This window comes from Halichoeres trimaculatus, unplaced genomic scaffold (assembly GCF_033239565.1).
Source record: "Halichoeres trimaculatus isolate MK-OKI-2021-1 unplaced genomic scaffold, fHalTri1.1 fHalTri1_scaffold_14, whole genome shotgun sequence".
Classification (NCBI taxonomy): domain Eukaryota; kingdom Metazoa; phylum Chordata; class Actinopteri; order Labriformes; family Labridae; genus Halichoeres; species Halichoeres trimaculatus.
In genome coordinates, this window is record NW_027437192.1 from 27,685,674 (window position 1) to 27,702,251 (window position 16,578).

General features: G+C 40.7%; 1 protein-coding gene across 1 annotated transcript in view; it reads left to right on the forward strand.

Moving 5' to 3' along the window:
• The first annotated feature begins 2,328 nt into the window (after nt 1-2,328).
• eepd1 (endonuclease/exonuclease/phosphatase family domain containing 1) overlaps nt 2,329-16,578 on the forward strand; it is a 40,512-nt gene continuing 26,262 nt past the window's right edge. The window contains exons 1-2 of the mRNA XM_074686940.1: nt 2,329-2,572; nt 2,687-3,613. Of these exons, the coding sequence (XP_074543041.1) occupies nt 2,766-3,613 (848 nt within the window). The 5' untranslated portion in view covers nt 2,329-2,572; nt 2,687-2,765. The remainder of the gene's footprint in view (nt 2,573-2,686; nt 3,614-16,578) is intronic.

The window sequence follows — 16,578 nt, forward strand, 5'->3', positions numbered from 1 at the left end:
GGTCGGTGTCTTTAAAAATGTGTTCCTCAAGTTTCACACTTCAGAAAAAACAAACTACCTGTTTAAACTTCTCCAGACCCTGCATTAGAAGCTGTTGGACCTCTGACTCAGAGGTGTTAAATCCTTCTAGAAAGTTTATCTTCAAAAAGAATAGATTTATAATTTTTGACCTGAAAGTGAAAGCATCATGATATCTTTGATTAAGAAGGAGGCACAGGATCAATGAATAACCAGAGGCTGTCTTCAAAGAGTGAACAAAAGAGTTTGTCTTATCTGGATTTATAATGCTGTGGTAATTGAATCAGGCAGGATCACAGCAGGTAGAGTGAGTGTGATAAAACGACCTTCAGCAGAAAGTCTGAGCACATCTGAGCTTCATGACGATTAAGAGAAACAACAATCAATAAAATAATGTAAAATAATAATAATAATAATTAAAATTTAAAATAAAGCTTTAAAAGTGACTGTAAAGAAAATCATATAAAAAATGATCAGGCTTTACATTAATTTAACTATTCTTTGAAGCTGATGATTAATATTTAAAGCCTTGTTTTCCAGGTTAACTGTGTGTTTTGCTGCTTTCATATCGAAAAACATTAATAAAAATTTAAAGTACATCTCTGTTCGAATGTGTCCTCAATAAATATTTACATTTATATAATCAGCTGCTGTTCCCAAGCGACAGAAAACATTTGGTTCTCCTGCTGAGGAACCACGCCCCCTGAAGACGGTGAAACCGGATGTGTGAAAACTGCTCATGACAGGAGGGGACAGCGGCCAGTTTCAAAATAAAAGCATGAGAAACTTCTCGATTCTTAAACTGTATCGATACAAGTTCTGAAAATTCAAAGTCACCACAAACTGCTTCTGTCAGTTATGAAAACTCTGAAGAATCCATCCTGATGAATATGAGTGACAACAGAAGGAGACAAACTGCAATTAAGGGTGTGTGTGACAATTAGACAAAAGGAAGAGATTTTGTCAGACTACAGTAGGGGAGAGCGGGCATGGTTTCCACACTTTTTGCTTCAGCATCTTTAACTTTTGATTTTTTTTATATAGTTCTCAAACTTCAATTCAAATAAGTTGTGTGTTTACTACAAATTGCACCCATTTAAATATCTCCAAGAATATCACAGGCGTCATTAGGTGATGTCAAATACATGGTGGTCCTTTGTTACAACCTGCCCCACTAACAGGGTAGGTTGTAACAAAAGCAAAAACAGAGACCACACCATGAGAGATGCTTAAAAAAAAAAAAAAAAAAAAAAAGGTTAACTGATGTAAAAGAACAATCCAGAATAAGCTTTCCCTCTTTGCATGAGCCACAATTAACCCATGCTGCCTTTGGGTTCAAGTTTGCAAATGGCTCCATACAGACGACACAAAAGTTTCATCATCTGAGGCCTCAGAATCCTCAATGTTACATGGCAGATCCCATGTGCATGTGAGAGATGCATGGGATGTTTTTTGTTTTTTAAATATCTGCAGGTTCACGTCTGTCAGTTTCTTCTTTCCACAATTTTCTAACATTGTTAAAATCAAGACAGTTTTCTTAGTTGTATGTGAGTTTTTCCTGTCTTGATTCTGCATGCACCTGTTTTCAGACTCCCTCCCTCGGGCCCACCTATCTTAAAATGAACAGGTTAAGAATAAGAAAGGATCAAAGTTACACAAACAAAAAGTACTGAATGGTTTCTGAATTACACTTTGAAATGTTTATTATTATTATTATTATTATTATTATTATTATTATTATTATTATTATTATTACATTTAGTTATGTTGATTGTTAATATGGTTCCAGTGTATAAGACACATGGCAACATTAAAACATTGGGAACTTGGAAAAAAACAAAAAAAAAAAGTGGAACAAGTGTGTTACAAAATATACACAAAATGTTACTTTAGGCTAATTAAAAATAATAACACAGCTGCAGAGCAAAAACAGAGAATTTAAATTCTGATGGTGTGTTCATATAATCTGTAGCCTCCAAACAGGTTTTCAAAGAATAAACAATACAACTAACATTAAAAAATATATATATATTTTTTTCAATCTTTATTCTATTTTGGATAATTGAATCTACAGTACACAAACTCAGGGATATTTTGTTTTTGGTAATGGCTGTGTCTTGTGTCCGACTGCGGCTTCCATGGTTTATGCAAATTTTATATTAAACACTGAACTGTGTTTTATACTGATAACGAAATCATTTTTAGAAGAACCTTGAATGTTTGAAAGGCTGGAGTGCTCTGTCGTTTTCACATCATTTAGTTTTATTTTGAAGAAGCAGTCAGGTTTCCGGTACTCCTGGTTTAGTCTTGTGTAACTTGACGCACGTGGAGATTAATGGTTTGAATTGACGCGAGCCTGTCACTGTCAAACTAGCGTGTGTGGAGGCCGACCTGTGGACGGACACATCTTACACAGCTGGAGGGCAAAGTTTACCGAGGAGACCGTTTATCTCTCTCTGGTCCCCGCGGAGGACTCACTTAAACCCGGGCTGAGGCTGCGTAAGGAGCCGGTGTGTGCAGCATGTAGCCGGGACTGAGGAGGAGGACTGCTGTGGTGCGTATGTCTGATATCAGTGATAAGGATCCAGTCAGTGACAGAGTAAAGGTGCTATCTGTGTGTGATCCTGTGTGACTGTTATCTCTGCTCTGTGTGCTGATCCGCTTACAGCTTCTTTTCCCCGCCGGGGCCCGCTGTCTGTTCCTGCCCGCCTCGCTGATCCGATCCCTGCAGGTGACCCTCCGGAGCCATGGGTGGGAGTCTAGGCTGCCACCGCTCCATCCCCAGGGACCCCACAGACTTCAGCTGCGGCAAGCGCAAATTCAGCGCAGCGTGTAACTTCAGTAACATCCTGGTGAACCAGGAGCGGCTCAACATCAACACCGCCACCGAGGAGGAGCTCATGACTCTGCCGGGAGTCAACCGCACTGTTGCGCAGAACATCGTGGAGTACCGGGACTGTATCGGGGGCTTCAAGAAGGTAGAGGACCTGGCTTTGGTGAGTGGGATCGGAGCCACCAAACTGGAGGTGATCAAACTGGAAATATGCGTGTCCAGCAGGACCAGCTCGTCCCAGCACTCCCCGTCCTCCCTGCGCAAAGACTTGGACCACCAGTCCAGCACCGGCATGAACATTAACACCGCCACCCCGGCGCAGCTCATGAGCATCCGGGGCATCACGGAGAAGATAGCCAAGAACATCGTGGCTTACCGGGCCGAGCATGGTCCGTTCAAGAGCATCGAGGACCTGGTGCGGGTGAACCACATCAATAGCTCTCTGCTGGACAAAATCCGCTTCCAGGTGTTCGTGGAGCGCTCCAGGGCGCCGTCCACCAACACCAACGGAGGACTCACCTGTACCACGAAGTCCCACCCGAGCCCGACCTCTTTTAGCATCATGAGTGATGACCTGGACCTCCCCCCAGGTGGACCGACCCAGATCATCTCTGTGCGGCCGAACGTGGAGCCTCCGTCCGGTCTGCGGGACGGGAAGCCCGTGGTGCGGATCGCCACCTGGAGCCTGCAGGGCTGCTCCTGCGACAAGGCCAACAACCCGGGGGTCAAAGAGGTGGTGTGCATGACCCTGCTGGAGAACGAGTGAGTAAAACCTCTAGTTTACACTTGTTTTAATTCATTAAACCTGCAGCAGGATCACACATCATTCATGACCTGTGAGGCAAAATCTGACCCGTCCTGCAGAGGTTCACCAGGGCAACAAAATGAGCATTTATTAAGAATAAAAAAACGGAAAAAAGCGAAGTGAACTCCTTATAACTCAATGTTAAAACTATCAGGGTGATTATACCCTGACAGGCTTCACTCAGTTTTGAAGATGTCTTTCTTTTTTAGTTTCAAATTTTAAAATGTATTCAGCCAAACACAGTCTAACATCCTGGATCACATGACAGAAAGTCATCAGAGAAAGGATCTGCTGATGCATCCTTCTCCAAGACCTTTAATCTGATATCAAGACATTTAAAGAGGCTGCTCTCTGACCCAAATTCCCTGCAGAAGTTTCCAGGCTGCAGGAGAAGCTAACCCCAAAACACTTTTATTTTCTATTTCTGGGGACAGAGAGCAAAAATAAGCCTTATAAAGTCGGCACTGCTTCCAGCATTTCTCAAATAAACTTCATTTCATAAGAGAGAGGGAAGAAAATTAAGGGTTGCATCATTAAGAAGATCATGACAGTAATTAATTTGAATTTATTTAGATTTTGTATCATTATAAATGGAAAATGAACACAATGCCTCAAGAAAAATAGAAACAGATAGGGATTTAATGATCAGATACAGGCTCAGTTACAGACAGAAGGCTTTGACAGATTTATTCTACGCTCTCCTTTGTTTGTTGACTCTGACAGATCTGTGCATTTTTGTTAATCAGAGCTCAAACATAATCAAGGAAGATAACAACCACAACTTCACAACTCCAATGACAACTTGAAATGTGTGTGAATTTCACTCATCACTTTTCCACTGCTGAGGTTTACAGTTAAACTCTAATTCATGTTAGAGTGGGAGAATTTGTCACTCACATTAACACATTCATGTTCCCATAAAACGATATTGCAGCCAGTTTACTAGGGTTGGGTACTGAATTAGGTACTTTTTAAGGTACTGACTGAATTCTGTCAAAAGTACTGAGTACCGATTCATGTCGAATCAAACGGTACCATGTTTCGGTACCTAAACACATCCTTGTGGCTGTGAGGGAGTGGAAGAGTAGGGGATTTTCCATACTGGACATGAACTCAGCATTGCAAGGTATTGAAGGATAAATATGTTAAATTGAAAAAAATAAATTATATATATATATATATATATATATATATATATATATATATATATATATATATATATTATTATTATTATTATTATTATTATTATTATTATTTAACAAATTGATATTTTTTACCACATAAACACAAAAAAGTACAGAAAATTGGAACTGCTGAGTATCGATAAGATACCAATTGCCAGGTATCGGGCATCGGTACCATATCGTTTCAGATGTGAAAGGTACGCATCCCTACAGTTTATATGCATTTTTATATGTCTTTTGGTTTACAAAGTTGGAAAAGCCTGAAGTTGCTGAAACACAAGAAGAAATAGAGAATGTTAATCTAATACTGGAAATCAAAGCTCTGGTATTGGGACTTAAAAAGTTGGATTTTGCAAAATAATCTCAGGAGATATAAGAGACATCAACAAATAGTACAACCAGAGAGGAAAGGGAAAAGAACTGTATATAATCTCTCCTTTGTGAAAATATTGAGTTTGGTATGTACAAATATTAGGTAGAGGTAGAGCAACAACTCCTGTGTTCTCTGTGGTAAGGGGACTGGTTTTCTCATTTTCTTAGTGGGATATGGTGGCTATAAAGAGCGGGATGAAGTCTATCTCTAGTTTTTGAGAATAATATGACTGTCCAATGTAAACGCCTCTCTCTGTTGGCATTTTTTTTCTGCAAAGTTGTCAAACACAAAGAATGTTTAGACTCTGAAACATAAAAAAATTGAACCTAGGTTTAACACACACACACAAAAAAAAAAGGAATCCACCTTTACCAAGACCAGACCCACAGGCTGTAATCAAGCTCCCGAGGTTCAGACCAGCTCTAGGTTTAATCTTTTTAAACTGCACGATCTAAAGCCTCAATGTGACACAATTATTTCCTCACAATAACTTTTCACAAACTTTGGCTCAGACTGTCTGAGTGTTTCTGGTGAAGCTGCTTTCAGCATTCAGCCAACAAAACCAGTTTGATTGAGATGCAAATATAACCCGAAAGAGTTGACTCTAGGCGTAAAGTTCTCATCATGAAGACCTCCTTAACATAACAGCAGCTAGTTTCTGGGTCAGACCTGTTTAGGACAAGCTGTGAGTGTGATGCAACCTCTGTGATTCCTTGACAAGGTCGTGCTTGTAGAGAAAAATTAATAAAGAGCCAAGACAGTGCTCTTCAGCCACGAGTGCAGATAACAGTCAAAACAGGCCTCGGTGAATCTACCTGAGATAAACTCTGAGGACAACGCTTCGCTGTCAGCCTCCACTGTCAATGAGTAACCAGATCAATTCAGCTGGATTCATGAAAACAAGCTCAGGCCTCAGATGTGAGGCTCAGTTTGAAATGATTTCCCAGGTATCGAGTTGTTTCTGCTCACATGTTCCTGAGTTATTCTTTGTTCAGTTTTCACACATCACGAGGAGGGTGTGCCGCGTTTTCAAACAGTCTGTTGGCACCAGGCGACGGTGAAAGCGCCTGGAGCTGTGCGGTTAGCTGCTTTGGTGGTGAGCTCTGACCTGCTTGGAAAGGTGGAGGAGGAAAGGAGGGTCGATACATGTTACAACTGAAGCCGTGTTTGCTCGTCATATCAGTGTTGTCGTTAAAACAATCAACATATGATCAATGTCAGCTTCCAAATACTCAGTGGAGAGGCCAACGCAGCAAACCTCATGAAAGTTGTATCAGTTAAAACAGGATAAAGGAGTCAGTATCTTTAGATGCCACATAGAGGCAGGCAGTGAAATGCAGTAGCTGTGTCCTAAGGCCGTGTAATCAAATCACTCAGTGTAAACTCTGAAAAAGACAGGAATGTAAATCGAGGAATGGAGAACGTAATTAAAAATGAAAACAAGCAAAAAAAAAAAAAGAAAGAACAAAAACCAGATGTGCCTGTACTTGAAATACATACAGATGCAAAACTGCTGTAAAAAGCTCCAGTAAGTTGCCTCAGCTGGTAACAGCAGAAAAAGCACAGGCTCTAACATCAAAGCTGCTAGCAGATGAATAATCCTTAAACTATGTTCACCTAAAAACCTAGCTCTTGTTACTTGAATTAGAGGGAAGTGTATGGCATAACACAACAAACTCATGGCCTGTCTATGACATCATGGAGCATCTGGTTACAAGAAGCGTGGTCTCATTAGAGTCAGCACAGCAGAGAACTCAGGGAACACTCCTGTGACTTAGGTTACCTTTTGGGTTATGTTAAGTCGTGTTGGTCCGACACAACCCTCTATTACCCTGCTATTATTTCAAATAGTTATAAAGAGGAGAGGTCTCAGTGATTGTATGTTACGGATTATACATCATGTCCTCGTTGTGTGCGTATGCCTGTGCTCATGCATTAAGTGTACCATGCCAAAGCCAAGGAAGTGTACCATGCCTGAGCACAGTTGCCAAACAAACCTGACTTTAGGTTTGGAGCTTGCTTGGGCACGAACGTGCAGCCAGTGTGAATGTGCCTTAACTCTAGCAGAGCTAGCACCACCAGTCTTCAGACCTCCTTACCGTTTTTGGTTACTCATCACTGTGAACATAATCTGTCAGATTAACCTGACTTCATACAAGTATATATAGATTTTCTAGATCAAAATACCGACAAAGCCTGACAAGCTACCACATGCTGTCATCTGTGCCTGTTTACATCCTGGAAGCAGAGAATTATTGCACTGTTGGTTGTAAAGCTCAGACACTGCACAAGACCAACATGCTGGACCCAGAATAGAATAGAACATTAGTTCAACTCAGTATTACCACTGGAATAGATCGGATAGGCTGTTGATGTTTAAGCACGTTTTAAACTTTTTTTGGCCATACACGAAACAGCATTTTAAGCAGTTTTTACCATTTGTTTTTTGGGACTCGTCAGAGAAATCTGCAAAGTAATTTAAGACCCAAGTGTCCTAACATTGTTTGAATGATATACACATCTATATAAATAAAATATATAAATATATAAACATCTTGTTTTTTGAATGTTTCATTGAAATCCTTTATTATACTGAAAGCAATGAAAAGATAACTCTCAAATGGTTAATATGTATTGTTAATGGGTCTTGTAGGCTCAGCTAACATTTGATGCAACACTTTTTTTCTTTATTTTATTGAGGAAAAGATCGAAATAACATGCGCGATAAAGTTACAGATATTAGATGCAGATTAGCTATAACTTAACTTTTTATGTCTTTATCTGATGTTCTTTATGTTTTTAACAGCACGTTCCCACCAAGATCCAAAATAAATCCATAAATCTGTTTTTTTTTTCCAAACTGCATCGTCTCTGTTTTATCTTAAGGTAGCTAAAAGCGAGTTTAACTTCATGTGGTGGCATCAAATGATGTTACTGCTCAGATAATTTGCTCAGGCCCTCATCCAGGAGGTCAAATGTACACCAGCAGGGTTAGACAGTGCTGCATGTACCACTGCTCCCCTGTAATTCTTTATTGTTTAGTGCAATTATTTCAGACTTTTGAGAACATTTAACAGTGGTGTTGTGCATTGATGCAATGTGCAGACAACTTTTTCTGACCTCCGCTCAGATCATCCCGGCTTTAGTGGACAGGATCAGCTGACACAGGTCTTGACAAAGCTGCAAGACTTGGTGGTGACATACAAGCTTGTTAAGTCATACCTGGACATCGGTGTGAGTGTATGAGTGTGTGTGTGAGGCGGTTAGTTCTTATGAGTGTTTTAAATCATCAGTGTTTACTGATACATCAGCCACACCTAGGACAAACTGCCTTTGGTAAACCCTGCAGCCTCACATGACAGATCAATTTGTACAAAGATCGTCTGTTGTTTGTTTTGATTAGCGATGCCTGATTAGCTTTGGCGCCATCTTAGCCCCGCGTCCGCTTTTCCCATCTCCTACCAAACACACCCTCTCATAACTCTACACCACGTCCTGTGTTCCTGCGAAGGCGAGCAGCCCTGATGGGGATACTGTGGGGATCATTGTTATGGAGGAGGAGATGCAGTCTGTGTGTATGTGTGTGTGTGTGTGTTTGTGTGTGTTTGCACAGTGCTCAGACTCCGCTGTGGAGCTATCACAAGATCAGGTTGAGTTTACACACTTCCTGGCTCCCCTCCAGGCTCCAGCAGAGAGCTACTAGAGTTCAATGAACTCCTGTTTAACAAAGGTTACACAGCAAACTGAGCTGCTGATGTTAGTAATCAGGCAGCTGTTAGTCAGACACACACACAGAGAAACACACACACACACACACACACACACACACACACACACACACACACACACACAGAAAGAGAAGTGACAGGATGACACTTCCTCCTCTTAGCAGGGTTAATATCGGACAAAGAGGAGGTGTGATTGAACGTGACTCAGAGCCGTCAAACCAGCTCTGAGCCTTTTTTGGACCTTTTCGGTGGTTGAAATCTTCACTTTGTCTGTTGTGCTCCTCTTTGTTTTTCTCTGTGATTTCCAGTCTGTGAGAAGCAAGACGTTTGTGCAACACTTCTCCTCTCCTCTGTCCTCCAAACTGTTGAAGGCAGAGAGACAAACACTGTGCTAAAACACTCACACCACAGAGAGCACTGAGGGTGAGGAATCCATCGGATCACTTCACAGGGTCTTTTCAGGGCAGTTCCAATGATGAGCACCTTTTATTTTTATTTTTAGTTTGGGGGAACAACAAACTCCTACGTCAGCTAGCACAAGTGTTATGTTTACAACTGATGGATATTTGTCATAGTTCCCCCTCCAGTCTGAGTCACTGCTTCATGACTCTTCTGGTGGCGCTGACATAAATCAGATACTCAGCTTTACAGCCTACGTCATCATCACAACAGAAACAGCGTTTAGCTCCATTCATTATACAAACTCTAAAACTCTTAGCAGGATAGAGATGTCGGGTTGTTTCTTAGTCGGTTGTCAGTAAAGATACTCCACCGTAGTCTCAAGTTCCACTCATTTCTAACATGATCGTGATCGTTACAGAGCCACTGTTTGGAGTTAAGAGTTACCATGGTAACAGGAGACCCTCGGCTGAATGTGTCAGTGAAACATCAGCGACCCCTGTGGCTGTGAGGTGATAGATGTGACCTTAGTATCCAACTTTAGTAAACCAGATTAGACTGTAAATAAGTGATATTAACAGCCGATACTCTAAAGCAAGTTTCTACTTTGTGTACTTAAGGAAAACGTTGGGTTGAAGCCGATTTATGACTTAATATGACACTTCACGTGCACAGAGAAACTACCTTATATAATACAATTATTAATTATTCTAAAAAGCAATCTGGAAACACAAAACAATTTTATTAAGATATATTTTGTGCAGTTCTCTGTGTGGGTGTAGTTTTCTGTAGGGTGACCATATTCCGAAAACCCAAAAAGAGGACACCCTTCACACACCAGCTTCTTGGAGATACTGAAAAAATACCCAAAGACACTCAAACATGACAAAGTAGTTTTATAAACCTTACATTTATTAACGCATGCGGCTTGCATGCTAAGCATCTTGACAGGTAGGTACATCAGAATAATACCAGTGGCCTGGTGCATCATAATATTCATATATAATTCATAATGTTATGATATTTCACAGTGTGTAAATATCCACAGTTAATGTAGCCATAAGCATCAAGTGGCTTGTGTGAAGTATGTCCTCTGAATCTGTCCACTTGCTGATGTGGTCCACATATGGACTAAATCTCATTTGAAGCTGGGAGTCATTTATAGAGCTGAGTATTGGCAAGAACCTCATGATATGAGGTTACGATACAATACTAGGGTCACGATACAATAATACCAGGATATGACAATATTGTGATATATTGCGATCATATACTGTATAAAACATGGACGTAATCTCCCTGACATCACCCGTCTGTTTCTGAAACAGAAAATATAGCACATTGGCTATAGCGGCCATATTGGTAGTGGCAAGGGCTTCGAGTACAGCTATAGGGTGCCTGTCGGTCATGTGACCTGAGCTGTGCCTCTGATTGGGCGAGCTCGCAATTGTAATACCTTCTGAACGGCCAAGTAAGAAAAAAACTAACTCCAGTACAGTGTGTGCTGATAATAAAACTAGTGACTCAGACAGGAGACGTTTTTTGAACCAGGCTGTAAATAGGTTAATTTCTGCTGTGAAAACATCTTTTTATTTGGCTTGGTGTGTATGTGACTTCCTGTACTTCCAGAGCCAGCCTCAAGCGAACACTTGAGAAATAACAGATTTTAGCACTTCAGCATTGTCCCATATTCTTAGACCGGAGGTTGCCGCTTGATTGCGATATTCTGCACAGTGAGCTTTTTGATTTACAACAACTTTTCTATTTTATTGTGGTTAAAATAAAGAAAGTCAGATGCAGTGTTTCATACATACACTTTACCTGATAAACATTAAGTTTGTCAAGTTTGTCACTTGGTCAGTTGGTGAAACTGATAAATGTCACTTGGTGTAACCAATGTTACTCATTAAAAATCGAACATTGCGCAAAACATGACTATGATTATGATTTTATCAGTCTACTACACTGTAAAAATTAAACTTCAAATGATTGTAAACTAACTAACCTAAGAATGTAGAAAATACATTGATGTTTTCAGCATCAAAACCCACATCATCAAGTTTAGGAATAAAATATTTTGAATATACTTTAAGATTATATTTATCATACAGTTTATGGGCAACATACAGCGGGTTTGGCGCCATCTACCACAGTGGAGGTGCAGAAAACTGCAAATTTTTGTTTTAACAAAAATATTGATATAAAGAGTTGTATCGGAAGTTTCAGGGTATATTGCCGTATCAATATTTTATCACACTTTTAATCAAAATTATGCTGTTTTGATTAAAAATGTGTCATTTGGTGGTTAACCTCCCTGAATACTCTCACAAACTATTGTTAACAAACAGTCAAAGGTCTGTAAGAGGTATCACTAAGATTAATCAGATATAACGATATGTCATCATATGATTGTTCTGAGGTTTATTAATCATTGAAAATCTCTTTATTGTAATCATTTAATCTTTGGTAACTCATCCAGATTCATATTGCTGTTTTTTTTACATATCCTGTCCTATTCATCTAATATTTTTGAGTCTTTTTTACTGTTTTGTTTCGTGTCCTGGTGTGTTAAGTTTTCAACTTCATTCTGGATTTTAAATCAAGTAGATTCTTCTCTCTGTAGGAGGGAAAGCCGTGACTCTAGATTGTGTGGATGTAACCGTATCAGCCTGAAAACCCTTAACACTGTATGGTTTCGTGTGTCTTGTCTTTCGTACTCTTACATCGCACAGTCTGGTCAGGATGAGGGTTTGTTTTCAGCAGTGCTGCGTCTGTAGTCGACCCCTGACCCTGCTGACGGCGCTGATGATGATAGGGGAAGGTCTGCTGACTTCACACACAGGGGAGTTTCCACTTAAGACTGGATGAAATCTCTCTGAACCACGGACAGCAGAGCGAGGCTGATTTCCTCACAGAGGTCTCATGATGGTTTCTTTTAGAGGCTTTATTGGCTGAATGATTACTCAGCTGTGTTTCTGAGAGATGAGTCATTTATTGTGCAGAAGGAACCCAAGAACAAACTGATCTTGTATCTGAAATTCAGACACAATAAGGTAGAAACCCTCAGATTACTCTAACTTTCTAACTTCCTCCCAGCCTGCTGTGCCCTCACTGCGGCCAGCAGAGCCAATCACTTAATAAAGATTTACCGGTGAAGTGTTTGTGGTGTTGGAGTGACAGGCAGACAGATGGCAGCTGCTGTCGTCGCTCTCTTGTTAATTATATCACCACTTAATCAGATCTGCTCAGCTCCCTGTTTAGCTTTTTATTTTCACACCGCCGCGAACGTCAGAATTTACATGAAGCATTTTATTCTATTAATACAACCTAAGAAGTCTGGATGCTTTTAGTCCTCAGACTGAGCAGACTGGGAACTTTCTCTCCTGAAGCCAATCTCACAGTTTTAATTGACACACATTACATAACAGCTCTGCCTCAGACACACAGTCACTGAGTAACATCCAGACAGCAGCAGAGACACAACACAACAAGAGACATTCAGATCAGCTGTGAGTTACCGTCTCCTGCTTATCTGCAGCACAGAGACGGCTTGTGCTGCACTTTGTCCTCCAATAACAGGGTTAATATAGTTCAAGAGCTGCTAAGCTCATCAGCTGGAGCACTAAAAGCTGAGTAATAAACTTTTGTTTCTCTGAGTGGGTGTGGTCTCACAGGATGACATGTTGTCACTTTGTTTTGAGCTAAACATGGATCTTTTCCAAAACCTTAACAAAGTACGTCTGTTCCACATACCAGCAACAGGTGTGTGAGGCTCACAGAGAGATCCATGTCGATCAGAGAACAGGTCTGATGTGAAGGATAACCCAGTTTACAAGACTGACTTAAAAAAGGAAATTTGTGGCACATCAGACAAACAATGGTAACTTTATCAAACAAACAAGAAAAGTATCTTGTTTTTCCACACCAGTTGTTGTAAGTGTACTCTCAGTTTGATGCATGTTATTAATAGTTGTACACAAAAGCTTTTGAATCATACAAACTGCAGCTGGACATAAAAAGTGCTGTGCCCACTTACTCTCTATAAAAAGACATGATGTTTTTATTTGTCTTTAAACCAGATTTTGATGCTTTCAGATAAATTAAACTCACCTTTCTAAACAAAGCTCAGTTTTTTCATGCATTTGAAAGTGAGACCAGAAATCCCATAGGTAAGAACAACCATAAGTAGCCTCTCCAAGGCTGACAGCTGGATGACTGCTCTGGTAATGATCAAACATTTGATCAGTTTTTTTTAGCAACACGCACATTTTTCTCAGGCATCACACTCTGTGACTCCATATTTTAGCTCAGTGACAACTGTGTATTGTCTGCTGCACTGAAAATGTTGTCTTATACTCCTCCACCTCAGTTGTTGAGTAACCCCGCCCCCTCTGAACCCCTTGTTCTGAATGATCACTGTGTCTCTACATTGTCGGTCCCCTGTAGTTGTGAGTGATGACAGCCTCAGTCATAAAGGGTACACTGTAAAAAATAATTTGTTGATCCAACTTAACTCACTCAAGTCATCTTGTTGCTTTGACTGAGTAAGGTTAAAATTACAACTTAATTAGTCAAGTTTTTAGAGCAAAGTCATTTTTGCTGTGATGGTGTTTTGTAACCGTGAGTGAGGAGGGAACACAGTGGATATTAGACCCTGCCGTACATTAAGATGTTGCACAGAGGATGCAGGGTATCTGTGCTCTAAATGGCACAGACCAGCTGTTTATGCTCCATGGCAACAGCCTACTGTCCTGTCAGTCCTAATCCTAACCAATAAACACATTTAATTTATTAACATAAACACTAAACACACTGTAAAACCATTGAGTACATGGGCCCATGCCCTGTGGGGCACAGATAGCCTATGTGGAGCATAGAGGGTCTTACATTCACTGTGTTACATCCACTCAAGGCTACAAAACACCATCATAACAAAATCATTTTTTGTAGACATACATTTTTAAGTTAATGCCAACTTATAATTATGTCTTATCGCAGCAACTTCAGTAATCTTTTGTCATACTGACTTAAAATATGTTTGAACAACCAATGTGCAAAACCACTTTTTATAATGTGCACTTTGTACATGAACTGCTGGGATGCAGGACAAATTTCAGATGATGACCCCTCAAAAGATCATCATCATCATCATCATCATCATCATCATCATCATCATCATCATCATCATCACCAGCCCAGCCCCCATTAGCTGACAGCTCAGCTGATTACATCTAATTGTCCAATTAGCAATCAGTAAATGGCCGTTCTTTTGACTGCTTTAAGGTCTACATATGACAGGTCTGCACATGAACGAGGGGGAGATGTGCTCTTCTCACCTCAGGCTTTGGCCTTCCACCTAGGCAGGTTGGAGGAACCCTCCAAAACAGAGCCATGCCACCATATATAACTACTGCATGAAAAATATTTAACTTTTTAGTGAGATCACTGTAATGATCAGAGAGATGTTTTGTTCCTTGTCTGAGTTGATTTTATAGTTTGACTCATGTCTCATCTGTTAACATGAAAGAGGGGAGCCTTTTGACCCATGGTGGAGGGAGCTCTACATGTTGGGCAGCATTTTTCAAGAAGTGGTTAAACCTTTAAGAAGACATGTTTGAAGATTTTAATTTCAGAAAATGAGAAGACTGACAGGTGTCTGTCAATCTTCTCTCAAGTCTCTTGGAGTTGTTTCTTTGACACCTTTTAGAAACTGTCTCTGAGTCCGCTGTGAAACCACAGTGACTGCCAGTGATCATACGCTGTCACTTTTGATATCAAGTAAAAGGAGCCAGGATTAGTGATAACACAGAATTCATTTCCACCCACAGCAGAGCCTGAGGAAGACACCGAGCTCGTATCTGTCTGCATGTGTCTCTGTAATCTGCCTGCTGAGGCTCAGTGCAGCTGTTGGAGTGTTTTACTCAACATCTGTGGTCTACAGCAGACCTGGATTATGAGACAAGCAGCGTCATACACTCATTTAATCCTGTCACATTCTGGCAGATTTATCAGACACACACACACACACACACATACATATACACACTAACACAGGGCACAGTGCTCAGTTTCATGTCAGGAATCCAGCAGGGTCGAGTCCAGCTCCGGTGCTGTGCAGGTCTGTGCAGAGCTGACGCAGGCCGTTGGGTGCTCATGTGGAAATTTCCATCAGCGCAGCATTTTATTGTGGGGTGGACAGTGAGTTAGGGGCATTACCCAGCATGCTCTGCCCTGTCCTTTAGGCCCACACAGCGCTCCCAAAACCCGTTTCTTTTACTTAACGAAGCCGATCCAGGCTCATTCGTTTCCTGCAGACACAAATCAAACTGTCTGTCTCACTGCTGAGCGGAATCCAGCCCGGCTTTAATCAGCTAAAAACAGACACATCACCTGAGAAATACTGGAGGGAGAAAGAGACAGAGTGAAAGAGGAGATTAATGAGTCAGTGTGGACTACAGGGGCTGCAGACGTGGTCATCCAGTTTCTACACTGGTGCTTTCGCTCAATGTCACAGCTCTGAGTCATTTTCAGAAGCTTCACAACCTGAAAACTGGTTCAATCTGTCAGGAATAAGAACTGGTGAGCAAGTGATTATGTAGAATAGGATCCTGACAGGATGAGACAACACCCTGACGAGAAATGGAGGTTGATTTATTTATGCAGCTATAAGTTAACATAAAGTTGAACAATTTTAATCACAGTAAAGTCCAAACATAAGTTTTTCTTTTTGTATTCTGGAAAGAAACAATAAATAACAGCAGCACAAACTCCTTGTAGGGATTTTGCCACATTGTCAACAGAACAAAATGACGACGAGAGTCTTTAAACAGCTGGCTTCTGTTATTGGCAAATCTTTTCACTCTTACAAGTCTCACACCTGTACTCGGGACAGAATAAAAAGAGGACAGTAAAAATGTCTCCTGACCTCCAGACACACCAGGAGCAAGATGTACAAAATAAAACACGAAACACTGAAAACTTAACATGGAACCACAAGGAGAGCATGCAAGACAAGAACCCCTTAGAAATAACCCATGAAAGATTATAATGCCACAAAGATAAAACAGAAGACACACACAAAAAGAAGGCCAACACATGGCAGTATTAAACTAGACACACAGGGAGCTACAACATAAAACAGGAAACACAAAACAAGAAAAACCAAGACTGAGACAGAGGATACTTGAGACGGGCTAATACTACCAACCTCACAGTAAGAAGGTCATCAGATCAAATCC